The sequence below is a fragment of the Ischnura elegans genome, chromosome 10 (assembly GCF_921293095.1).
Source record: "Ischnura elegans chromosome 10, ioIscEleg1.1, whole genome shotgun sequence".
Lineage (NCBI taxonomy): Eukaryota > Metazoa > Arthropoda > Insecta > Odonata > Coenagrionidae > Ischnura > Ischnura elegans.
The window spans coordinates 18360413-18388346 of NC_060255.1; the positions used below are offsets into that span (position 1 = coordinate 18360413).

Here is a 27934-nt window from a genome sequence, read left to right on the forward strand (position 1 = left end):
TACTTTACATGGTAAAATAGGCCGGAATATACGTTTTCTCATTTCCCTTCAATACTTCATCTTTTAGAGATAATTCTTGGCATGTTTGCTGAAATTTTGAATCGTCAAGGTCTCCTCCATGCGACGGACTTATTGAAAACATTATCTCTGGTCTTCCAGGGATACGTGTAGATAGCAATCGATGGTCCAATGGAATATTGTCAGCCTATGTCCATCGATATGTTTTATTATGTTTATACTGCTTTTCATTCTGCTCCGTTTACGACCTCTGGTGTTTCTATCCTGAAAGAAAGCCGATGGTTGACAGTATTAACCGCTGACATGCAATATCAGTCAATGATTTACTGAGCCCCATCAGAGCAATACAGCCTCAACGCATGCGCTTTGAGGTCAATGCAGACTTGCCATGCGGCGTCACTTTAGTGGGGAAGTTTATTCGTTTCTTGGGACCCGGAGTGACCTTTTGAGTTCTGCGATCGCTAGGAGAGCAGCTGCGATATTTGTCGAAGTCTGAGCTCTAGGTAAGTCGACGTTTAATTACACTGGGGAACAACCAGTTTGTTGTATTAGATCTGATACTCGTTTTTGACTTAATTTGGCCTCTAGATAAGAGAAAAAACGTCCTTTTTATCCATAACATCAACTTTTTAAGCCACAGATAACATCTTTTTATGTAATAAGCCGTATAAAATTTGTATATGAATGAATTCAAAGGGAAATTTAACCTTATATACTGCCCATACAGAGTGTTTTATGATGCGGGTGGGAAACTATTTAGGGGGAAGGGATATGGTAAGGGAGGAATGCGGAATTAGGGGCTCTGTGCTTTTCCATTGCGTCCGGTGCGTAATTCCAAAGTTTAATAATTTTTTCGTTTTCGGTTCGACGGAGTGAGTTTCTTAAATTTTCTTTTAGTTCACGCAGGATCGGATTTATGCGTAGTTCCTTGCGGATGTCTTTATCCCTGATGAACCAGGGAGCAGCAACTATTTTTCGGATGAGAATATTCTCGGTTTTCTGAATTTTAGATAAATGGGTCTTAGAAGCCATCAGCCACACGGGTGACGCGTAAGTCAGTAACGGTTTAAGCATTGCCTTATAGAAACTCTACACTGAAGCTCCCCAAGAAGCAAATATTGCGCTACCAGCAAATATTACGCTATTTGAATTGATCTCTTGGTTTCGAAGTTAGCAAAGATTTTCATTGTTTACAACAAATTATAAATTTTCGTGGTATAAACATTTGTTTTCTTCAAATTTTCAATATTAGATCTGGCTTTCTTATACCAATATTCCAAGTTATTGGAACGAAAACTACGGGAATACCACGCGCTCAAAGTTGGGCAACTTGATTTCACGCGCAAAAAACGGACACTTTTTTTAGAAAAAATTAAGCACAGGAAATACTATGGGGCGAAATTTTTTTATGTAAATGATCCAACGTAGGAATAAATTCTTTTTCGTGTGCTTTTTGTTGCATTGAAATTGATTGCCTGGTTTAGACGATGGAGCTCTTCAAACCCGAGTGTCTTGCTTTTTTTTACAGACAGTAAGTGCCTGTGTCTAACTATAGTATCTCCTGTATTTAACTAGACACTTGTACACCTGTCGCTGGCCTCCAACGGCGTAAGTCACCTGGTAACAGTCGCATAGGGTTAATGCCGGACAATAGGGTGGTTTCCTATTATTTTTTCATTGCATAAATCGAAAGATTATTACTCCTGGAGTATGTATTTCACACTTTTAGATTTTTAAATGACGATATCTATTTTTCGCGGTAAAATGAAAAGTGAAAAATTTCAAGAGCGTGAAAACACAACGGCTAAGTATGAATGCTGAGAAAACTCCGTGTTACGTCGTTCTGGTTCCCTCTGCCGCAAGTGAGGTGATCTTGGGGAGAGGCTTTGAGCGCTGGTACGACGCAGGATGCTAGCAGGTAGCAGAGTACCCCGCTGGCAGGTAGCGCTTGGCTTAAATAAGGATTATTAATACCTTATCAAACGAAGAAAACTTTGCGACCGTAGCCAGTTTTAATAGGTGATTATTGAGGCATATATGAATGCTGGGAAAACCCATCGTGACGTGTTGCTGGTTCCCGCTGCAGTCTTGTTTGGTGACCTTGGGCATGACCACCTAGATACTGAGTATCTAGGTGGTCATGCCTTGGGGCTTGGCTTTGAGCGCTGATACGACGCAGGATGCTAGCAGGTAGCGCTTGGCTTCAATAAGTATTATTAATACCCTATCAAACGAAGGAAACTTTCCGACCATAGGCAATTTTAGTAGGTGATTATTGAGAGATGTTTCCCTGAGCTCTGTGCCTCATGCATGCATTGGTTATCTAAGACGATGTAAAACTCCTATCTTCTCGTATAGAAACTAGGTGCCTGTAACGTCACGTGGAGTGGCATCGCATTGGCGCCAATCTGGCCTTTTTCAAATTAGGATAAAATTGACCATTGCCATTCGTCTAAACCTGTGTTTCTAAAACCAAATAATTTGTATATTATGAATACACTAATGGTGGGTAACGAATCGCAATCAATGCCTTTCGATTTCTTTGATGAAGGAAAGTAAGCTATTGGAGAGCATTGATGTCTCCTGTGACCGACGTTCAGTCAAGTTGAGTATGCTCACATTTACGCAAGGTGTAGGGGAAAAACTTGACGAGGTAGAAGGAAAATAACTACAGTTTAGAAATCATCAGGCCAATTTTCTCCTAAGACAGCTCAAAAATTGAAGTCAACAAAAAATGTGATAAAAACTGTAACCCAGTATTATGTTCCAATCAAGTCCTAGGCTGGATTTTCGCTCGTTCAAAACATGAGTGAGTCCATTTCGCGTAGTGGTTTCATCATTTCATATGAGCTTTCAATTGATTCGTTCTGTGGTCAAGTTTACATTTTCTGGAACAGCTTTCTTTGGAGAGGAAAATTAATTATTGCAGGGCAAATAAACGTTCTTAAAATAAAAAAATAAAAATATCAAAAAAAATTTCAATACCTTTGTCAGTACATCCACGTGTATTTGGAGTTTTTCGTGCAGCAATTATTTTGCGGTAATATTTTATTGTTTTCCATCGTAAAGAAGTTCTGTTGAAAGCGTTTTAGATTGCGATGGGGGTAGGGTCTTATAAAATCTTACTGCTAGGGTTCTATGTTGAGAATAAGGCTGAGTAATGGTGAAGTTAAATGAATTTTAAGTAATATCGACAATGACTCTACATCCCAAGCATTCAAAAATGCATCCTCGTCTTTCTGCAATGCGCTTGTATTCAGAGGGATAATTATTTGCAGTGTTAGTAAAAGCACAGTTCCTTCGTACAAAACGTAGTCAATAGCGAGTACAGATTACTGATTTTAAAAATGGTAAGAAAGATTACAGCTACAATTACTTATTGTAAGACTGATCACTCACCCAATAATTGTCGAATATTGCAGTAAAAATGTGAAATAATGGAGCCATAGAAACAGCTAATGCCAATACCACTTGCGATCCATACAATAATAACAGGTATAACGACACGAGGGGTGTCATATTTTGTGCCCATTATAAGCTGGTTAAAGCATTAGAGTGGCTGAAGCTAAACAAGAAAATTATGGTACTTAAGGAATTGAAGTCATCTGCAGGCCAAGGTAAATAACTGAAATCACAAAAAAATCGTCGATTACGAGCAAGCAACGATTACAACGAAAGGAACGATTCGTCTTTCACCATAAGGAGTAAATTACAAATAAAAATTACGCTTCCTAAAAAATAATCGTTACAAAAAGTAGAGTAATCGTACAAAGTTAGAGCAATTGGATTACGTATAACGATTACTTTTGAAGTAACCGTTATAAGTAATCCGATTACTCTAACTCGATTACTTACCAGCACTTAATATTTGGCTACAAAACAGAGGAAATTTTATATATCCTTGGACTGATTAATCTCATTTCTACTCTTTTCTGCCTATTTCTTCTTAAACGCTGCATTCGTAAGTATGATTAACTTTCTACTGCCGAAGAAGAGGATGGAAACATCTGATTCGAGATTCAAGAAACGAATGCAGTTGGAGAGCGAGAAGGTTTTCAAGATACAGCAATGCGCCGTGAGAGTATTCAAGGCTTATCTTGGGCAACCAAGGAAAGTCGTGAGACTTCTTGTCTTCATCGCCTGCTCCATCACTGTCCTTTTTCAGGTTAGTCACTGAGTTAATAAAACAGTATCAGAATGTTTTCGCGAGATAATGACTATTTCTCAGTGAAAAATCTCTCAAGGCTCTTTATTTTTATATATAATGTAGATTGCCTTTATTATCAAATACTACTTGGTCCTTCCAAGCCATATGGCGTGTCAGAAAGTTCCATTTATCCCACATATTGGCACATTGAAATAATAGCATTTATATTACATTTCAAGTTTCAACTTCATAAACAAAAAAAAGTTTTAGGAACTTTGACACCAAAATATGAGAATTTAATACAATTTGTACATTACAGATAAATTAAAGAAATTACAAGTTTACAGTTTCAATTATTAACCATTCTTTCACTTTTATTTTAATTTCGGTCAAAGATTTTAGATGACATAGAGTCTTTAGCACACAATTAAAGGTATGAGGTACAACATACTCCAGCAACCTTTTACCATACATGTTATTGTATACGTTAAATATACGTTTTCAACAAAGGACTGTTACTTTTATCCACAGAATGTGTATTATTATATTGAATTTTGAGCTCTTTTTTTTAAATAGTACCCTATGATAATGAGCCAATTAAGCATTTTATTCACAGTTAATACATTACTTTTAGTAGACAGTGGTTTAAGATTTGCTTTAAATCTTCCTACACGATTAAGTACTTTCAATTATATCACCTCATTCTTTGCGGCATTGTCTGCCTTATTGGAAAAAACTGCGAGATTTAACTGTAAATTTCAATTGAATTCAATTGAATGTGCCAATGTTCAATTAAATTTCCTCATATTCAATCGAATTTCCATATATTCAATTGAAATTTGTCACTGTTCCATTGAACGCAATTGAATATTTCCAATAGGGTGTCAGTTTTCATGCTAATACGAGGTGTATTCAGAAAATAACAGGAATCTCAGGTTTTTGAAAAATATATTTATTCATTCGTCTACATTAGTTTTCAAAATAGTCCTTATTAGATATTACGCAATTGTGTCAGTGCTTCTTCTAACCCTCGAAACACCTCTCAACATCGATCTTAGGGATAGTCTTTAGCTCTGTCAGCGATTTCTTTTAATGTCATCGCTGCTGGTAAAACGACGGCCCTTTACGGTTACCTTTATTTTTGGAAAAAGTCGCACGGAGCCATGTTTGGCGAATATGGACGCTGGGGCATCTTTTCGGTTTTGTTTTGACCAAAATCCACGAACAAGCAATGAAGCTTGAGCTGAAAATATCCGAGCTCATAAAAACACGTCTGACATTAGCAGCTACCAGAGACAAAGCAAACGCTGAATACAATTGAAATTTAATCATGCTTCATGGGAACGTATACCGACATAATGAAATAATATAGACAATCGGACTGTACAAACTTGTGAGAAATTAAAAAATTTAGTTCCCGTTATTTTATGAACAGTCCTCGTATACTACTCGCTAACAGTGTGCACAAATTCTATTCTTAGTCACTATAGTAAACATTAAAAAACAAATTTCCTTTCTTCATTGAGTTGTATTCTAAATAAATCAAGCATTGCTTTTGGGAGATAAAATTAATTCTCATCATACAAAGGTCATAAGTAAGTACTTGATGCTGCTGTTTGTAATTCGGAACCTAAAAATAAATTTGTGCGAAAAATCCACAGAGAAAAAATCATTCGCCTTGACCGGGATTCGAACTCGGATCCCTCGATTTCCGGCCGAGTGCTTTAGCCAGTTAAGCTACCGAGGCGTCATTCTTCCCTGTGGAAATTTGTGGACTATACCGGACAAGGTGGTATGGACTGCTGAGCATATTATGCGACGAGCTGTCCAAATCGTGCGCACGGCGCCACAGCCGGAGAGTCAAGTCCGAACTTTGAACACATATAGGTGTTCTCTCTTTGACGAATTTAAGTATACCGGGACTAGCCACGGTGATAACTTTTACGGGAGTCACCCGCAATGCACAATTGTGCGAAAAATCCACAGAGAAAAAATCATTCGCCTTGACCGGGATTCGAACTCGGATCCCTCGATTTCCGGCCGAGTGCTTTAGCCAGTTAAGCTACCGAGGCGTCATTCTTCCCTGTGGAAATTTGTGGACTATACCGGACAAGGTGGTATGGACTGCTGAGCATATTATGCGACGAGCTGTCCAAATCGTGCGCACGGCGCCACAGCCGGAGAGTCAAGTCCGAACTTTGAACACATATAGGTGTTCTCTCTTTGACGAATTTAAGTATACCGGGACTAGCCACGGTGATAACTTTTACGGGAGTCACCCGCAATGCACAATTGTGCGAAAAATCCACAGAGAAAAAATCATTCGCCTTGACCGGGATTCGAACTCGGATCCCTCGATTTCCGGCCGAGTGCTTTAGCCAGTTAAGCTACCGAGGCGTCATTCTTCCCTGTGGAAATTTGTGGACTATACCGGACAAGGTGGTATGGACTGCTGAGCATATTATGCGACGAGCTGTCCAAATCGTGCGCACGGCGCCACAGCCGGAGAGTCAAGTCCGAACTTTGAACACATATAGGTGTTCTCTCTTTGACGAATTTAAGTATACCGGGACTAGCCACGGTGATAACTTTTACGGGAGTCACCCGCAATGCACAATTGTGCGAAAAATCCACAGAGAAAAAATCATTCGCCTTGACCGGGATTCGAACTCGGATCCCTCGATTTCCGGCCGAGTGCTTTAGCCAGTTAAGCTACCGAGGCGTCATTCTTCCCTGTGGAAATTTGTGGACTATACCGGACAAGGTGGTATGGACTGCTGAGCATATTATGCGACGAGCTGTCCAAATCGTGCGCACGGCGCCACAGCCGGAGAGTCAAGTCCGAACTTTGAACACATATAGGTGTTCTCTCTTTGACGAATTTAAGTATACCGGGACTAGCCACGGTGATAACTTTTACGGGAGTCACCCGCAATGCACAATTGTGCGAAAAATCCACAGAGAAAAAATCATTCGCCTTGACCGGGATTCGAACTCGGATCCCTCGATTTCCGGCCGAGTGCTTTAGCCAGTTAAGCTACCGAGGCGTCATTCTTCCCTGTGGAAATTTGTGGACTATACCGGACAAGGTGGTATGGACTGCTGAGCATATTATGCGACGAGCTGTCCAAATCGTGCGCACGGCGCCACAGCCGGAGAGTCAAGTCCGAACTTTGAACACATATAGGTGTTCTCTCTTTGACGAATTTAAGTATACCGGGACTAGCCACGGTGATAACTTTTACGGGAGTCACCCGCAATGCACAATTGTGCGAAAAAACCACAGAGAAAAAATCATTCGCCTTGACCGGGATTCGAACTCGGATCCCTCGATTTCCGGCCGAGTGCTTTAGCCAGTTAAGCTACCGAGGCGTCATTCTTCCCTGTGGAAATTTGTGGACTATACCGGACAAGGTGGTATGGACTGCTGAGCATATTATGCGACGAGCTGTCCAAATCGTGCGCACGGCGCCACAGCCGGAGAGTCAAGTCCGAACTTTGAACACATATAGGTGTTCTCTCTTTGACGAATTTAAGTATACCGGGACTAGCCACGGTGATAACTTTTACGGGAGTCACCCGCAATGCACAATTGTGCGAAAAATCCACAGAGAAAAAATCATTCGCCTTGACCGGGATTCGAACTCGGATCCCTCGATTTCCGGCCGAGTGCTTTAGCCAGTTAAGCTACCGAGGCGTCATTCTTCCCTGTGGAAATTTGTGGACTATACCGGACAAGGTGGTATGGACTGCTGAGCATATTATGCGACGAGCTGTCCAAATCGTGCGCACGGCGCCACAGCCGGAGAGTCAAGTCCGAACTTTGAACACATATAGGTGTTCTCTCTTTGACGAATTTAAGTATACCGGGACTAGCCACGGTGATAACTTTTACGGGAGTCACCCGCAATGCACAATTGTGCGAAAAATCCACAGAGAAAAAATCATTCGCCTTGACCGGGATTCGAACTCGGATCCCTCGATTTCCGGCCGAGTGCTTTAGCCAGTTAAGCTACCGAGGCGTCATTCTTCCCTGTGGAAATTTGTGGACTATACCGGACAAGGTGGTATGGACTGCTGAGCATATTATGCGACGAGCTGTCCAAATCGTGCGCACGGCGCCACAGCCGGAGAGTCAAGTCCGAACTTTGAACACATATAGGTGTTCTCTCTTTGACGAATTTAAGTATACCGGGACTAGCCACGGTGATAACTTTTACGGGAGTCACCCGCAATGCACAATTGTGCGAAAAATCCACAGAGAAAAAATCATTCGCCTTGACCGGGATTCGAACTCGGATCCCTCGATTTCCGGCCGAGTGCTTTAGCCAGTTAAGCTACCGAGGCGTCATTCTTCCCTGTGGAAATTTGTGGACTATACCGGACAAGGTGGTATGGACTGCTGAGCATATTATGCGACGAGCTGTCCAAATCGTGCGCACGGCGCCACAGCCGGAGAGTCAAGTCCGAACTTTGAACACATATAGGTGTTCTCTCTTTGACGAATTTAAGTATACCGGGACTAGCCACGGTGATAACTTTTACGGGAGTCACCCGCAATGCACAATTGTGCGAAAAATCCACAGAGAAAAAATCATTCGCCTTGACCGGGATTCGAACTCGGATCCCTCGATTTCCGGCCGAGTGCTTTAGCCAGTTAAGCTACCGAGGCGTCATTCTTCCCTGTGGAAATTTGTGGACTATACCGGACAAGGTGGTATGGACTGCTGAGCATATTATGCGACGAGCTGTCCAAATCGTGCGCACGGCGCCACAGCCGGAGAGTCAAGTCCGAACTTTGAACACATATAGGTGTTCTCTCTTTGACGAATTTAAGTATACCGGGACTAGCCACGGTGATAACTTTTACGGGAGTCACCCGCAATGCACAATTGTGCGAAAAATCCACAGAGAAAAAATCATTCGCCTTGACCGGGATTCGAACTCGGATCCCTCGATTTCCGGCCGAGTGCTTTAGCCAGTTAAGCTACCGAGGCGTCATTCTTCCCTGTGGAAATTTGTGGACTATACCGGACAAGGTGGTATGGACTGCTGAGCATATTATGCGACGAGCTGTCCAAATCGTGCGCACGGCGCCACAGCCGGAGAGTCAAGTCCGAACTTTGAACACATATAGGTGTTCTCTCTTTGACGAATTTAAGTATACCGGGACTAGCCACGGTGATAACTTTTACGGGAGTCACCCGCAATGCACAATTGTGCGAAAAATCCACAGAGAAAAAATCATTCGCCTTGACCGGGATTCGAACTCGGATCCCTCGATTTCCGGCCGAGTGCTTTAGCCAGTTAAGCTACGATTAAATTGCATTTATTTTCAAGATGGATGTACAGAGTTATTTCAAAGTTCATTTGGTTATTTTTAAAGACCAAAAAAAAAAAAACATTAAAAAAAAAAACATTAGAACAATTAGAACATTTTGAAGAGTGCTGTTGTCTTTCGGTAGTCTATTGCTCAAGGTCCTCTCCGCATACAGCTGTCACTGCCCTGGTGTGCTCCCACATCAAAGAGTACGCCGAGCAATCAGGGCGACGTCCAGTCACTTCACTCACTCCCTCGCCTTCAAGAGTCGCAGGAGCCAGGGTCGTGTAGACGGTGGAGCGCCGCGGAGGGGAAGGTTGCTGAGCAGCATTGAGAGACCCCCGCCCACATCCCCACCATGCAGTCTTAGATAAACAAATTTGGATATCAATGTGGAAAGGATTTTGTTTTTATAGGAAGGGAAAAGTCGAAAATTGAGGGAAATAAGCCTATCGTCACTATCTGGACCGGCACCGAAAGTGTCCCAAGTTCTGAGGATTCTCCTTAAGACTAGCCATTCCATAGGGGGTTCATTGCAGCCAAGAATATGATGGCTGTTGGTGTCCTCTTGCCCACACAGTGGGCAGTTTGGGGATGCGGCAAGACGCATACGGTGGAGGTGTTGTCTTATAGGCAACAGGTCGGCTATCACGCAGTACATCGTACTAATGAGTCTAGCATCTTTCCCACTATCAGCCCAGTTCCGCCACGAATTAGACGGTGGACGAGTAAAGTGCGGGTATTTAATTCCCAATGCTCTCTCGTAAATAATTTTCGTAGTAAATGATTCCCCCGCACGAAGAATTTCGACTAACTTTTTAATGTTTGTAGAGGCTTTTCGGAAAGTAATGAGATTATCAGCTTTTGCCCATGCATTTTTCATTAAGGTTTTCCTCGGATTGTCCGATCCCGCGAGAATTCGTATGTGTGTCTTCGCTAGCAGTATATCGCATTTTAACGCTACGTCCGTCAATTTTAGCCCTCCGCGATCAAACGGACCGTAGAGCTGCGAGCGGGAGACCTTCCGCATATGTTTATACCAAATCATAGCGTTCGTAGATTTTACTATGATGGCATGAGTCTTGTTGGGGAGGGGCCAAACGTGAGCCATATACCATATCTTGGGCGTTATTACCTGCTCAACTGCGCGGACACGGCCCGTGAGAGGCAGCGAGCTGAGTGTGTACATTCCCACTCCTTGACGTACGGCCCGCTCCACCACTTCCCAGTTTCGAGTGAGCATATCTTCTGGATTAGCGCCCCACCATAGGCCTAATATCTTCACAAATGGAGACACCTCCGCCCAGGGTGCTGGCAATACTGGTCGTGGCCCGCTGATATGGAGGAATTTTGATTTTTTCTCATTGATGATTAACCCGCCGGATTGATATCTTTGAATTATCTCTTTTGCAGTCACCAGCTGCTCGTCTGAATTTACAAATATGCTGATGTCATCAGCATATAGAATAGCTGTATGACGAAAACCTCCACACGTGATGCCTATGTTCGCTGCTTCTAGTGTGCGAATGACCGGGTCCATCGCAATGGCGAATAATAGCATAGATAGCGGACAACCCTGTCTCACGGAATTCCTTATTTCAACAACGGGGGTGAGGGCATTGTTTATTTTAATTCTGGCATTCACGTTTGAATATAGGGTGCTGATGAACCCAATGAATTTATCAGGGAAGAGCATGCGTTTCATTATTTCAATAATATATGGAACGCGAACAAAATCAAAGGCCTTCTTGAGGTCTACAGCAAGTATGGAGCAAGGGTCTTTTTCCATTTCGGATGCGGATAGAATTATGTCTCGGATGAGTAAGGTGGCATCTATTATGTTTCGTTGCCTTGAGATGGCAAATTGTAACGGAGACAAAACATGGTCCGTAACTTCGATCATGCGGTTTTTAAGCACATGCGCCAATATTTTATAGTCGCTGTTGAGGAGCGCTATCGGCCTGTAGTCGAGGAATGATTTTGGGCGCCCCGACTTTGGAAGGAGGCTAATGACGGCGCATCTTTGGCTCGGAGTCAAAGTTCCATCAGTCAATGACTGATTGAGAACATTTTTTAATGTTTTCCCAAGTATATTCCAAAAAGTTACATAGAATTCAAAGGGTAATCCATCCATGCCTGGCGCTTTTCCTTTTGGTAGCGATTTTATTACGGCATCGAGCTCCTCCTCAGCGATGCCGCCGGTGAGTGTGTCTTGCGCTTCGAGCGGGAGGGTTGGAAGATTTGGCAAAGGGGGCATGTCCGCCTCACTCCAAGGGGGGTAGCGTTGGAAGGTGTTCGTGAGGTGTGCGGTGGCTTCCCGGAGAAGGCCATCTTTGTTGTTTGAGAGGCGAGGCGAGTGTGTCTGGGTTTGTTGTAATCTTACAGTGCGTTGGAGGTCAGCAAGTGTAAGGGGACCCCATGTGCCGGGGTTTAATTCCCGCTGCCAGCACCGTGGGGCATATTTTCTTAGTTCTAAATTAAAAATAGCAGTTTTCAATGACGTAGAAAGTTTTTGAAAGGTAGCATGTTTTTCTGGTGCTTGCATCAGGTCATTCAATGCACTTCTATAAAAAAGAGTGTGAAATTGATCTCCTTCGACCTTTGCCTCTGTAGTTTCTTTATGTAACTCGCTATTTTAGGTTTGAAGACCTTTTCCCACCAATTCGTGATGTCTGTCATGGGGCGGATGGAGGATATTAGGCCTGTGATTCGATCTCCAATGGCTAATCGAATGTTTTCTTCCCCAAGGATGCCTACATCCATTCTCCAATATGGAGAGGGGGGATGCCGCGCAGTACAAGGCGTATCAGTGAGGTTAAGGTCGAGCACTAGAGCGCAGTGATCCGAGGTGCTTACAGGTAGAGTTTGGATGGAAATGAATAGGGGTTTGATGGAAGAGGAAAGGAAGAAATAGTCAATTCGAGTGCGAGACTTGCGTCCTGCTCTCGTGAAAGGGGCGGGGCGGGCGTCGGGAAGGAGAGAGGCGTCAGAGGCACGCGTGCTTTGGATGAGCCGCGCAAGAGAGTGGCTCGGCCGGTAAGTGATTTTTTCGCGGTTCGTGTCCGAGTCTTCGCGTCTGTATATCGAATTAAAATCTCCCCCCATTACAGCCTTCCCAGTGAAGGTTGTTAAGTATGACAGTAGATCGTCTTCGAAAAAACGGTCACGTGCATGTCTATTTCCTTCCCCGGATGGGGCATAAACATTGATAAAATGGGTTCCTGCGGCAACGAGTGATAAAATACGTCCTGAGGGGTGACGCCGAATGTGGTGACAGGAGATATTATTGTGGACAAGTGTGACAATACCTAGGTTAGTCCCTAGGTTATTAGAAAATATCTGAAAGTTTGGGTCCGGCCAGACAAAATCAAAAGTCGTCTCCTGTAGCAAGACGATATCAGGCTTCAAATTTTGAATAAAGGACGAGAGGAGTTTTACTTTGATCGGGTTTGAAATCCTGGCAATATTTAAAGTCAGACAGCGCATGGTGGTTGTGAGGCGGGGTGTTACTTACTCTCTTTATTTTTTTCACTTGTGTCGCCCTGGCGCCGTGGTTTCCGACGGCCTGCTTCCCCTCGCCGTTTCCCAGGTCGCCTGGGGCTCTTCGGTGCCGATGTCTCTTGTCTAAACTGCGCCCCATCCAAGGTCTCCTCATCCGCACTCGTCTCCGACGCTGTCTCGGAGACAGGGATGAAGAAACGGCTTCTGGTGACGCTTGGTCTCAGCTCGGGTGGGCAAAACAGGGAGGAGTCAGAGTTCGCATGTTGGTGCTCAGTGGACATGTCTTCAGGCGTAGGGGACAAGGAGTAGGATGTCGAAGGTGGTATTGGAAGAGAAAGGGTTTCTATGGTCGGGTTGTCGCTGATTGGGGAGAGTGAAACAGAAATGTTGATTTCCGAATCCTCAGGTGTGAGAGTCAGGGTATCAATGTCCTGTGATGCCGCAGGCTGGCTAGCGGTCTTCTCCTCCATTGTCCGGAATAGGTCCTCGCTGATGATCGTGACTTGGGGGAGTTCGGAGGCCACAATTACGCCACTATTTTCCGTCATGGCGTCTTCTTCCCGTTCGTGCTGCGTTACCGGCTTGGGAGAGCCAGGGGGGCAGTCGACTGCGGCGGGAGGGGGTGTCGAAGTGTGGGAGGGGGAAATGTCGGCCACAGCTGCAGGAGGGGGTGTCGAGGTCTCGGGGGCGTCCTGCAATGCCGAGCAAGCCTCACGCGCTTGTCGCTTCCGATCCGGGGATCCATGGTCCGATTCGGACTGTCTGGTCCAATGGGGCCTCGTGGGTAAGGCCGGAAATTCGTCTCTCGGTGCGGTCTCAAGTGCGATAAGGCCTCGTGCTGCCTCTTCCAAGGACTTTTCATCCAGAAACTGTGCAGAGGAGAGTGGGGCAGCCATTGCCTCTGCGTAACTTCTTCCGCTGGTGTTCCGTGGGCAGTTTTTCCTCTCGTGGCCGACTTGACCGCATCTTGCGCACGTACGCTTCTGTCCCTCGTATATTATGAGAGCACGTTGTCCGGAAACCTTAATAAAAGAAGGTATGTTGCTGTCTATCACCATGCGGGCTAATCTCGTACCTGTGTAGAACCTTTGCATGCGGTGGCTTCCCCATGTACTCTCCCAAATTCTTTGAACCTTTCCATATTGGGATAATTCCTTCGATATCTCCATCAATCCAATCTCAAAGGGGAGACCAATGATTTTTACTTGGACAGGTGTTCCGGCTGTGCTCTCAATGGAGCACTTAGTTCTCTCGTTTCCTCTTGATGGAAAGGGCAGACGTCTCGGTCCATCTTCCATGATTATCTGCATTCTTTCTTCGGTATGTAGTTTCACAAAAACCATTCTTCTGTTAAAACCAAATTGAATTCCATAGATATCTTCATCCACGAGGCCCAGCGTTTCCGTTAAGAAAATGTAGACCTCCAGTGGTGAGGGAAAATCGTCCTTTTCCTCCGTCGTGAGAAGAAGGGTGCTTCGTCGTTCAGTCGCCATGGTTGGGACTGGGCGCCTGAGCGGGGGCCGAAGCCGAAGGAGTGCCGGCGAACGAGGTCTCGCTCGCCGGTCGAGCTTTCGCGTTCCCGTTAAACAAGAGCTCGGTAGAAACACGTCCGTCTACGAAGGCTACCGAGGCGTCATTCTTCCCTGTGGAAATTTGTGGACTATACCGGACAAGGTGGTATGGACTGCTGAGCATATTATGCGACGAGCTGTCCAAATCGTGCGCACGGCGCCACAGCCGGAGAGTCAAGTCCGAACTTTGAACACATATAGGTGTTCTCTCTTTGACGAATTTAAGTATACCGGGACTAGCCACGGTGATAACTTTTACGGGAGTCACCCGCAATGCACAATTGTGCGAAAAATCCACAGAGAAAAAATCATTCGCCTTGACCGGGATTCGAACTCGGATCCCTCGATTTCCGGCCGAGTGCTTTAGCCAGTTAAGCTACCGAGGCGTCATTCTTCCCTGTGGAAATTTGTGGACTATACCGGACAAGGTGGTATGGACTGCTGAGCATATTATGCGACGAGCTGTCCAAATCGTGCGCACGGCGCCACAGCCGGAGAGTCAAGTCCGAACTTTGAACACATATAGGTGTTCTCTCTTTGACGAATTTAAGTATACCGGGACTAGCCACGGTGATAACTTTTACGGGAGTCACCCGCAATGCACAATTGTGCGAAAAATCCACAGAGAAAAAATCATTCGCCTTGACCGGGATTCGAACTCGGATCCCTCGATTTCCGGCCGAGTGCTTTAGCCAGTTAAGCTACCGAGGCGTCATTCTTCCCTGTGGAAATTTGTGGACTATACCGGACAAGGTGGTATGGACTGCTGAGCATATTATGCGACGAGCTGTCCAAATCGTGCGCACGGCGCCACAGCCGGAGAGTCAAGTCCGAACTTTGAACACATATAGGTGTTCTCTCTTTGACGAATTTAAGTATACCGGGACTAGCCACGGTGATAATTGTTGAAATTGTTTCGGGTTACCCACCGGGTGAGGTTCTCCATCTCTGCCGACGTTTCGATTGCCGTGTCGTCCATCGTCACCAGGGCATGATTACGATGGACGACACGGCCATAGAAACGTCGGCAGAGATGGAGAACCTCACCCGGTGGGAAACCCGAACAACGTAAACATCATCATACGCCGGGAAAACCTCAGATCTTAAAAATAAATGTTTTTCATATCTGCATTTCTTCAGGGTTTTCTTCCTTGTCAGCTTGTTCGTAGACAATAGTTTCGATGGCTATAATAAATTGTTTTGCGTGAAAATAATTTATTCATTGAATAGCGAGAGTAATGTGATTGGTATCCCCTAATATTACAGCTCGCACAGTGCTTCAAGAAGCTGACGGATCCGCCCATCTCTACGCACTCTAAGCTTCTCATCAACACTACTATGTCATACCCATCTATCACCATATGCCGCTCTCCTGGATATCGGCTAGACGTTATCAAGGTGAGAACAAATGTATTAAAAAGTGAATTTTTATTCTCATCCGATCAACTTGCCAATTTGTCATAAACGGGTGATTCGTTTCCATTAATATGTAGACACCCTCGAGCCCCACTTAAATGATGTGATCGGGTCGGTAATAACTTGGAAGGTTTGCACATGAGGTAACCTGCATCCCTCAGCTGTAAGCCACCAAGAGCCGACGAGGACGGACGCGGAGGCGATCGGGATAGCGAGACGGGAGTCAAACTCCAGGCGCATTAGCCCTAGCGGATGGAATGCACTGAGGAAACTCTCGCTCACGATTTGGCCGTGTTTTCATTCGGCTCCAAGGCGAGGTCGTTCCTCTCTTTAGATTCATATTTGGGCTCAACGCTTACGTTTTATAGGTATATGTGGCTCCGTAGCTGAGTAGGTTTATTTCACACGCATTAGCTGCGATTTAGTTTTGGAAGGATTCGAATCCGAAGTGATTATATTCATTTCATATTTTAACAGAATCTTTCTTAAAATCAACATAATAGACACAGTTAACACAATAAACAATTAATGCCGTATTTTTAAAAGACGGTATTTATTAAAATAATGACTATCTACGTTAACACATTTATTTCAAAGCAGAGAAGTTTTACTATTCACCGAGAGGAAATAAGCAGAGGAAGTGGCAGAGGTTGTATCTTCTTGCCCTTTCGGATAATTACTGTCCAATATCAGTTGAGAAAATTCCTCTTCAGTTCAACTACAATTCTCACTAAATAACCAGATACATTCGTAGTTAAAATCATTTTGAATACTTTAGAGAAAAAATATAATTGTAATTCGATCAATAATCATAGTTTTCAAATTTATAGTACTTTATTACGAGAAATGTGTGCATTTACGTGAATGAAAGCACAAACACTTTCCTAACAGTGGGTGTGCGAACAAAAATTTATTTATTACAAATTATTGCAAGTAGGCTATTGTCTAGTGGCAGCATCAGATTTAAACAAGTGAATAACAAGTCTACCTATGTAATGACAAAGTAAAGAAACAGAAAATACACCTAGAGTATAAAAAATACATTAAATCTAATATCATACAACTAAAAATGAAGATTGACCCAGATAACCTAATTTCAAACTCTCCATAAAAAAACCACAATATCATCAACCAAGAATCGATGAACTCTTATTCTTAAAAATTACGTAGGATTTACGGGGAAGATCTTAAAAATATCTTCACTTCGTTTCAATCCTTTATTCCTCTAAGGAGGAAGTTTTTTTTTTAATTCTGTCTCTTGCTACATGAAATTAATTTTGAATTTACGATCGTTCCTTCCTACGTAGCAGGGTGAGTCCAGCTTTAGCCCCATTTCGTTTCAACCCCGCTTTTTTGTTGAGGCTTTGTAGACCCCACATAACCTATTTATGGTTCTTCTCACCTTTAGAGGTTTCCATCCCAAACACCCTAGCATAGCTGTGACACTGTCCCCCTTCTATGCTTCCCTATAGTATACTTGGGTGCCTTTCTTTGAACTTTTTCAAGCTTAAAGTATCCTTGTTACAATAGAGATCCCACACCGAAGTAGCATATTCTAATACAGGTAGAACTATTGTCGCATGGAGTATTTAATAGATATTGGAGCTTATTTTGTAAAAAATATTTTTCATAACCTGGTAACGTAGGTCGTGGATATTATTGTGTTTATTTTCTTTTCAATTTCTTTGTGATTCCAGAAATATGGCCTTGGTTCCAGCTTGAGGTGGACATCTGAATGGAAAAATTTCCCCTTCGGCAACACAACTCTGACTGACTTCTGGAGCGAGGCCACTTACACCGACAAAGACATTTTGAGTGTCTACGGCTTGAACGGAAGACCGCCAAGTGAGTTTCATCCCTTTTCCTTTTTGTATCTTGCTGACGCGTTGTTTTCTTGTGTTTACCAGTATGATTTAAAATAATCACGTAGAGGAAGGGACATATTGTTTTGTAAAAATGAGCTACGCTTTCTGAAAGACTAGTGAGTATGCGAATCTACCTCTGGGTGGTTCCTCTACTACCTATCTTTTGCTCTTTTACTGAGAAAAAATTTACGCTAAAATTAACGGTATTTTTCTGGGTGCTCCTTGAAGTCTATTGCCAGCAAAATTTCAACGATCAGCTCATGAATTGTCATCATTTTTCCGACAACTAGGGTATGTGACAAAAGACCGATCCATGTTGGCTGGAACTCAGTCCGGCGAATAGGACGTTAAGCCATGGTACCCTTGGCGTATTTTGTCAAGTGCAAGCTAATACCGACGCCATATTTCTCTCCACCCTTACCTATCCAACCTTCCCCATGGCGAAATAAATCTTCGATGTCGGTCGCCTACCCCAAATGTCATACCACACCATATTAAAAGAAGGTTTAATTTTATAAAATCTTCGACGTCTTGATTAATACTTATATTTTGAGGATTTTAACCTAGTGTAAATGCGCAAAATCACTTGTCAAACACTTAGTTTCTCGTTTTTTTCTTGACTGCGATGCAGACATCGATGTGAAGAGCCACATGTCCTATTTTGGTGGGCAGTGTCACACCCTCGTTCCGTTGGTGGAGACTTATTCATCCGGATCGACTGCTGGCTATTCTTTGATTTTGAAGCACACTGATCCTAATGAAGAAGGCGCGGGATGGTTGTTCTACATCCACGAAGCTAAGGAAATCTGGACTGGTGAGTCAGAAATTCTAGAGTACTACCATAGATTAAGCGTATATAGAGAGGTCAGAGGCACTAAAAGTGGTCGTCAACGATGCAAACGTGTTCTAACCAGGGATGGCAATCGAAACTAAGCGAAAGTTAAAACCAATAAAATTTCAATAGTTTCGTTACCAGAAGCGAAATGTAGAAACGAAAAGAAATGGATTCAATCCCGGGAAGCTGAACTCGGGGTCGAAACGAAATCGGAGTCAAAACTACTTCGGGTCGAAACTAAACTAAAACTCTGGGACGAAACGAAATCGGAGTCAAAACTTCTTCGGGTGGAAACTAAACTAAAACTCTGGGACGAAACGAAATCGGAGTCAAAACTTCTTCGGGTGGAAACTAAACTAAAACTCTGGGACGAAACGAAATCGGAGTCAAAACTTCTTCGGGTGGAAACTAAACTAAAACTCTGGGACGAAACGAAATCGGAGTCAAAACTTCTTCGGGTGGAAACTAAACTAAAACTCTGGGACGAAACGAAATCGGAGTCAAAACTTCTTCGGGTGGAAACTAAACTAAAACTCTGGGACGAAACGAAATCGGAGTCAAAACTTCTTCGGGTGGAAACTAAACTAAAACTCTGGGACGAAACGAAACGCAGATAATATTTCTCACCGGAGGGACCACGTGCTTCACCTTCGAACGGTTTAGTTTCGACCCACACACCGAGTACTGAATGAAGTAGAGGCTCGGCCCACCGCCGTTAGGTGCATGGGGCACTCATATTTTTACCTCTGACAGGAGAACGGTGAACGCAAACTGGCCATACGATTTTTAAGCTCAATGTTTTAACCTCTCTACACGTATATCAAACGTGATGAGTCGAAACTATTCCCTCTTTATCCCCCTCCGGTCAAATGCTGGGATCGAAACTTAACTATGAGCAGCCGAGTTTCGATTGGTTTAATTTCGTTCGTGGGCGTAAATTTTCGTCCCGGGTAGAAACTAAACTCCTTGATGATTTTAATTTCGTGCAGGAACGAAACCAAACATAGGCCTTCTATTTTCGTTTCCCTCCGGGTCGAAATGAAATTCGTTTCGTTTCACTTGCCGTCCCTGGTTATAAATGATAGTGAGTGAACTGTGAACGATAAGCAGTAAACGAGCATTTAAGATATGGATGTATGTGACGGCGTTGTTTTTCGTCAAATTACAAGAATTTTTTACAGTCGATGATATTGGTTACGCTAAGGTAAAATGGACGAGTAGGAGAATTCAAGTGATGGAAGACAAATCAGGAGTAAGAAGTTATTCGGCTTGGTATTCTGCAATGAACTCCAGTAAACTCCGGGTTGGAAGAAAGGTACAGGTTTTCCAGCTTCTCGAAAGATGCAATCGGATTGGTGCTATTCGTAATTACTGGATAGTCCAACTCTTAATGATTTGATCGAAAAAATTCATGTTCCTTCGATGTCTATTTTTGCCGGTGACAGAAAATTGTCGCTGTTCATATACAAGATATGCGAAAATGGATTCGTTGCAGGTAATTGACGGCGTTATCTTACTTTAGAATTTTTAGCGTTAGCTTCGATTGGAGTAATAGATAAGTGCGGTTAGTTAAGTTAAAACAAGCTTCAATTACGTCTTACTGAGCACTCCTCTTTTAAAAATTACCCTGGCGTATCCCGGGAAATCATATTGTTACCATTCAGTGCAATTCCACATATTATTTCCTTACTCTGTGGAAATTACGTTTTAAGTTACTTCAAATTTGACGCACATTTAGCTTATTTTTAAGATGGTCGCCAGGAATTCTCATTACAAAATTATTATCATGGATTCTCCATGTATTTTATTTAATCTGTGATTAAGCTATAAAATATTGTTATAATTTTCACCTATTTCCACTGATTCCTCCCAATCAGCTCTGCAATCATTTCCGTTAACCATACTTGAAAATTTGCAGTTAAATTCGTAGCATTCGTTCTGAAATCTCGTTAATTAAATACATAGGAGTTCATATGAGAAGGCGTAATTGCATTTCAACCTTCAATATAGAGCTTCTAATGATTTCGCACAAGGATTCTGATTCGTGGTAAACCGTAAGAAAAGCAAAGGAGAGAGGATGCAGATGCTCTTTCATTTGCTTTATTAAATCACTTTCACTGACATTAAATGCTTATAATCATAATGATCAGATAGATAAAGGATAGATGCTTCTTATACTAGCGTGTGATTTTCGTCAAATCATACTTTCTCCTATTAATTTGCCTTTTTAGCTGAAAAAAAAAGCTAAATTTTCTCTTCTATCGACAATCCAATGTTTCGTTGGTGACCAAGGCCCACCAATTTCAATAGCTACTCCTATATAAGCGATTATTTTCCAAACTTTGTTAAGAGATCGGGGTGTGTGAGTGGGCCAAAAGTCAAGGTCCTGGGACAAAAAAATTAGGTCGCCAGGTTGACCATTGCTTACCATCCTCTTACAGCCCTCGCGAGGGCAACTCCGACATAGGTACACTCGAGAGGTTGTGGGAAGCTCTTGCCCCGGTCTAATTTTTTCCATCATGTTAACAGCTTATTTCTATTAACAATTGTATTCGGTCATCTACACATCTATTTCGGGGCTAGTTGCATTCGATATTGCAATGCAGAAATGTTTTTCTTCGCAAAAATACAAATTTGATTAAAAAAAATCTTTTACATCTTTATTAAAAACCTTTCACCGGCTGAATTATTTATTTTCCTTAAATTTTTACAATATTTATGAGTTATTAAGTTATTTTGTTATAGTGATTATAATGCAGTATTTACATGTAATTGTTTAAGGACAGTATTTTTAATCACTTAGGTTATTGTTAATTAATAACTAATCATGGGCCTTCCTTTGCCTTTCTCTTTTAAAGGTAGGGAAAAACAATCAGATTCCATCTCTTTGGATGTGCTCAAGCTTGTTATTATTCTTTATGTAGTGGCTTAAGACTGCACAATTTTTAATTTTAAAGTCAAGGTGGCTCATGGATAAGATTTGTAACATCTCCGGATATGGCGTTCATCTTGACACTTTTTATCTTTTTGCAGAGACTGGTCCCCAGTTTTCCGGAATGTACGAGGTAATTTGGATGAAGGCGGACGAACAAATAGACCTGAAAATCGTCGCCCACCACATCAAAACGATCAGCCAGAAAGACAGGATATGTGTGAATAAACGGTCGTACAGTGAAGGGAAGGTAATCTTGAAATTTGGTTTGCCTGCAGGATTCCGTGCAAGCAGCGGCGGATCTATGGGTATCCAATTTTCACCAGATAGAATGGACGTTTTCTTCGGACCCCCACTACTGCTGGAAGATTACTCCCACTTAGCCCCCCTTCGCCCCTATACTAGATCCGCCACTGATTGCAAGTATGAAACCTTTTACCTCCACACCTACTGTGGTGACAGAATTTTTGAAGTGAAAACTTCTTTAGCGGCGTTAAGCACTTTTGCGGGATGGGGAGAAAGCATAGAATTCGCGTGAGCGTCACCGACCCGACACTGCGATCGCTAATGCGAGATATACATTTCGGTCTTAAAATTCGTCTCTTAGTATCACATCCTCGGTAGTATAGTGGTCAGTATCCCCGCCTGTCACGCGGGAGACCGGGGTTCTATTCCCCGCCGGGGAGGACTTTTCCTCAATCTCATATAATAAAAAAAAATTTACAATGGATATTTCAACTACGAGGCTGACTAGGTATAGTAAATAAACTTTGTTATTATATAGACTGTTAAAGTCTTTTTGTTTTAAAAATATTAAAATTGAAAATAAAAATCTATAGTGTATATTGTATAAGTTCATTTAATATAAAGAGCTCGTGCATGAACGTGCAGAAGAGTGTACACGCTATAAAAATACAGGTCAGTACAATTTTAGGCAGTTTCTTTTATGTGCATAGTGAACAATTTTAGGTTTAAAGCATATTAAATAAAAGAAATAAAAGCATATTATATTTTAATATATAAATGATGTTACTTTTTATTCATACACATCGTATTTTTAATATATATTTAATAATAAACAGTTTGCTGAAAAATATAATTTCAATTTTTGTTGAAAAATGAGCATTACTGAAAAAATAGTTCTTTAATAATATTAAGTCTATATAAAAAATAAATGGATAATAATTATTTCAGTTTTCACTTTTGTCGGCCAGTCACACGACTGCCCCGTTTTTTTTGTCTGTGAATCAGATGCAAGATCTCTTTGAACATTTTCAAGCCATGGTTATTTTGGGAAATAAAACTCCGAAGAAAGGGTAATCTGGAAGCCAGTTTCAATGGGAATAAAGCCTCTGAAACAGGATTTTCGACTTACCACGGCAGCCATTGTGAGGAAGGTTCTTAGTTGTAGTCTACGAGATCTTGATCTAGACAGCAGGGCGTTCTGCTTCTCTTGCTGGAATAACGCTCACGTGTATTGTATGGAAATAACTGCCACTGCTAGTCGGAAAACGACTTAATATCAAACTGTAATGCGGAAACCGTCATTTGTAATCGGCCACCGGATTATTTTTGTCCTTTTAAATATTCTCTTGTAACCAAATAGCAGCTTACTGTACCTTATCGTATTGATTTATCGCTTTGAAAATAACACGAGCAAGTCTGTAAATTCATGAAGAATAGAGTTTATCCAATATGTTGCTTTAGAATTAATTATCGGGGATCCATTTTTGAGCGAAGGAAACAGAAATAGGAATCGCTGGCGGGTGCAGAAATTTCTGGGAAAAGATAATCCACAATGACCTGGAAGAAATACGACTTTACATACATTTGAAGTGCTCGGCATGGCATCCGAGGTTCTTGGTTCGTATCCAAGTTAACATTAACCTCTCTGAAATTGGCGATCTCACATGCGCTTTAAAGGTAACTTTGAAGTGGTTTATCGATGGCTAAGATCTAACAACACGTATCTCAAGAATAGCAAATTTTCAGGGTAGCAAAAAACGATTCATTTTTTAAATTGTATGTTAGTTTAATTGAAATTAAAAACCAAAAATGCATAAAACTGAAAAAGGAGCATACATTTCCGAACAAAGAGTTGTTTTTTTGCTTGCATTTTATTCTTTTATTAAAAGTATTAGCAATATTAACTCAGACCGGCCAAATTTTGAGATAAGCGTTGTTAAAACTTAGCCATAGATTTTCAGCCCCAAATAAATTGTAAAGCTGTAACTACATTATAAACCCCTGCCTCGGTAATCTCTCATCATTGATCTGAAGATGTGTACAGGTACATGAATAAATAATGTGTAAATTTCTTTTCCCGGAATAATTTGGGTTTTCCCGGTGAATGACCGGAATAAATTCTTCTCAGGATTCCGACCGGGTAAGAATCTGCATTTTGTATGCCGACGTTCGTCTGGAGGCTATCCCAACATCTTCAGGGCTGATGAAGTTCGGGAAATTCTCTCAAAGAAAATTCGGGTCACAACATGCAGACCCTGACCCAGTTGAAAACCCGAGAAGATTTAATTTAATTTATTTTTCTCTCATAACCTTTTTTTGTTCTACACAGATTTCAAATTAGATGCTTTTGATTCAATAAACCAGCTAGGATAATCAAAAGTGGATTGATTTTCTAAAGCTTATATTCTTTTATTCCTGTAACTATTACCATATTAAAATAACATGTAATTACACTCAACCACAATTATTTTAACGCGCACGATGCAAGAGCTCACAGATCCATCATCAGGTTTTATAGCAGGCGATGGCTCTCTTATCCGAAACGCACCGTGTGCATTAAAATAATTGTAGAAAGGTGCAATTAAATTTTATAAATACCGTCAAACTTCCACAATATCACAACTAAATCCATCAATTTTAGTTTTATCCCTGCGTTTAAGTATAAACCGGCGAAAATATTTCAATTGTACGTACACATATCAGAATGCACTTAAGTTTGTACTTATTAAGTACAATTATCGTTTATAAACGTTAATGTTTGGGGGATAAATGGCACCCATCTTTCAGTGCAAGAGTCTATGTCGCTGGAGACTCCTGGCTGGATTAGTTGGGTGTACTGGCCCATGGATAACGCCGAATGGAGTTGCGGGAAAACAGAAATTGGGCGTGAAGGAGTGCAACACTTACGAGGACACCAGGGAACTGATCAAGCAGTACCTACTCCTGACTGGTTTGAGCAGCTACACATCTTTGGGCTACAACGGGGAGAACGAGACGGAAATTTCCGCCAATGCTTTCGCCTGTCAGGTATATAACATCCACTCTACCAGTCTTCTTACATCTATATTCCATTTCGTCTAAGTAAAGAGTATTCACGAAATCATACAAAGGGTCTTGCCTTACCGATTGGGAAGCATCATGAACTGATGGAGCCTATCATACATTCTGGTTCGCGAAGTTACGATTCGAGAGACTTTAGATCTCTCTTACAAAAAAAACTCGCCCCTCTTTGCAACAAAGATAATTTAAAAGGGTAATAGTCAAACCTCTCTTTTCATGGAGCATCTTCCGCAAAGGCTTTTGCTTAAAGTGATCGCTATCGTTAGCTTTTTCTTCTTCCGACAGAGAACCTGCCATCGCAAGTGCCACGAAACACAATACACATCATTCCTCGTGAACAGGAAGCCTTTTTCGGGAACGGTAGATTTCAGAAACGGTTTCATTGCTCCCCTGAATTGGGCTAGGAGCAACGGCAATGACCGGGAGGGCACGCTTGATGAATCTTCTCGAGACGACGTCATGAATCGGGTCTCGTCGGGATCATCGATGGAAAGGATGGATTGTGATGGCTCGGGAAACTGCAGTGGACGATTTGGTAGAGTTAACAGCACAAAGAATTCATCTCTCGGAAGTCGCGTCTTTTGTGACAATAGCTCGGACTGCGGAGCCGAAGTCGCCATGGCGCAAGCAACGGAGGGTGGCGAGAATCTAGTGGAGTCATCGCAGAGGAGAGATACCGCCGGAAAGAGTTCCGTTTCCGGAAACGTCAGCGCCATTGCGGATGCGACGGTGGCGTACAGCGGCCTCATGGTTTACTACGCCAACAAGGTGGTGTCCTCGATGGAGGAGCATTGGGGTTACGACTTCACGCAGTTCGTGGCGGACGCTGGCGGGTCACTGGGGTTCATCCTGGGGATGTCAGTGGTGGGGGCGGTGGCGATACTGGAGCAACTGGCCGAGACGCTGGTCGAGGCCATCTCCGGCCCCAAGGAGACGCTACGCGAGAAGGACGCGCAGAGGACGGGGGAGGAAGGGATACCGATAAAGAGCGTGGTGCCCTACGAAGGGATGAAGTACTGATGCCGAAGAATAGGTTGAATATATAGGATGCGGCAACATATCGATGGCCAAGTTCTAACAACACGTATCTCAAAAATAGCAACTTTTCAGGAGAGCAAAAAAAACGATTATTTTTTTTAACTTGTACACTGAAATTAAAAACCAAAAGTTCACGAAACTGAAAAAGAAGCATTCATTTGCAAACAAAGAGTTGTGTTTTGCTTGTATTTTACTTTTTTAATGTCATTACACTTTGTTGAAGATACTTCTCTCAAACCGGCCGATTTTGAGATACGTGTTGTTAGAACTTGGCCATCGATATCTTCCTAACGCACGCTCCTCACTGTTTAACGCATGTTGGCAACTAGACTTTGTGAGAACGAAACGTAATAGGCCAATTTTACTTTATTTCCAAAGCATAGGGGTATGAATCCTTTGTCTCCACTGCTTACTGCGGCCTTATTTATATAAAATTATTTAGATATATAAAATTTATTAAATTGCCTCTCTTGAATTAGACTTGATTTAGTGTTTTGGAACTTCCTTGATCTTGGAAGAATCTTTCATCTGACTAAGTTTCAAGTGCTTTTAAACCTAAATTTCGAGTAATAGTAGGTAAAGGCGAGTCATATTTCAATTGTCAGCATACTTTCGAGATGGTATCGAGGCAGTTTTTAACACTGTAAATATATCGTTTCAATGCTAATTCTTCCCAGCGTTATAAAATATTCTAATTGTTATAAAAATGCATAGAACATAGAAGTCATTGGAAAATATTTATTTTATATAAGGATTTATGCTATATATCTTTTATTAGATCAACTGGTTTTATTTCCCATGTCACTTCATAATGTTCTCAAACTTATACTTTGACCATTATCGTGCGATCCGAGCTTAAATTTGTTATTTATTTGTGGACATTGTATTTTTGTTTATTTTTATTTTCCCCCGAGTAAAGGCTGGAATGAAAGTCTTATGCCAAAATTTCAATCACCCGAAGTTATTTAAATTTGATTGTGTTATCTGAGTATTATAGAAATATTATATCGATTATAAATCAAGATAATCTATTGTATTAAACATGATAATTAACTATTCTTGTTCATGTGCAATTTATTCTCACTTTTTCTTTAATAAATGTTTTTAAAAAATATGTCATTTAAATGTATAGCAAAGGGAGTTTTACTGTTTATAAACCCCCGCCGAAATCCTGGTATTGCAACTGCTAGAGCACCCGGCCGGAAACCGGGAGGTTCTGGGTTGGAGTCCCAGTAAGGCCGATTTTATACCCTCTGATTTCTGACTTTTTCCACCTACCACAGCACTGCCATATCTGGTGCAGAAAACGCACGGAAAGCCCAAAAGCAGGCTTGCTCCAGGTCCTTCAGCTCTTGGGGGTGGTAGATGGGGGGAGGGAGGCCAATATTCCCACTTTATAGCACTCGTCAAGTAGAGCTTTGTGGGAGGAAGCATGCATGGAGACTGGAAGGGAGGCAGAAAGAGAGGAAACGCTATTAAAAGAGATGCGATGCCCATTCATTCCGATGCACAGGGGGTAGTGGATAAGCCGATGTAAAAAGCGGGCCATTTCTGGCACTGCAGTATATACGTAATGTTTTTAGTCTTGCAAGAAAGGTCTGACACTGAGAGGAGAGGGAAGGCGAGGAATTTATCGGGAAGGGGTTTGGTAATGAGGATGCGACAAGTTATGCATCTTGCACGGTTGCAGGTTTAGGGCTGTGGTTTAATAGATGTATTACGTTTGGACAATGGTTTAGTTGTTTTAAAGATGCTGGCCAGATTTGGTTGTCTATCGAAGACGAGTGAAGGGCATCGCGGGAAAAGTCTAGAAGTGGTTGTATTGCCCGAGAGGACGGGGAAAAGGTCCTTTATGCCCCGTTCACATTACCATCTTTCTTAACCAGCGTAAGATGACGTCAGAACCAACGCGCGTTCACACTCAACCATGGTTAGACCCTGGCGACATCTGATGAGTGGTAGAGTAATTCAAAGTGAAAAATGAA

General features: G+C 42.2%; 1 protein-coding gene and 1 non-coding gene across 3 annotated transcripts; both read left to right on the forward strand.

Moving 5' to 3' along the window:
* Positions 1–26029, forward strand: LOC124167144. 2 transcript variants are annotated; one of them, XM_046544945.1, is made up of 8 exons: positions 1–521; positions 3985–4183; positions 15824–15955; positions 17671–17818; positions 18470–18652; positions 21707–21855; positions 24639–24878; positions 25197–26029. In XM_046544945.1, exons 2-8 carry the CDS (start codon positions 3986–3988, stop codon positions 25929–25931), a joined length of 1785 nt encoding a protein of 594 aa, XP_046400901.1. In that variant the 5' UTR covers positions 1–521; position 3985; the 3' UTR covers positions 25932–26029. The 2 variants fall into 2 exon arrangements, with proteins under 2 accessions (XP_046400901.1, XP_046400902.1); XM_046544946.1 differs by lacking the exon at positions 1–521 and having other exon boundaries at positions 3419–4183.
* On the forward strand, positions 22220–22291 carry Trnad-guc. The gene has a single exon. It is a non-coding gene; the product is annotated as a tRNA-Asp (tRNA).
* Positions 26030–27934: the final 1905 nt, after the last annotated feature.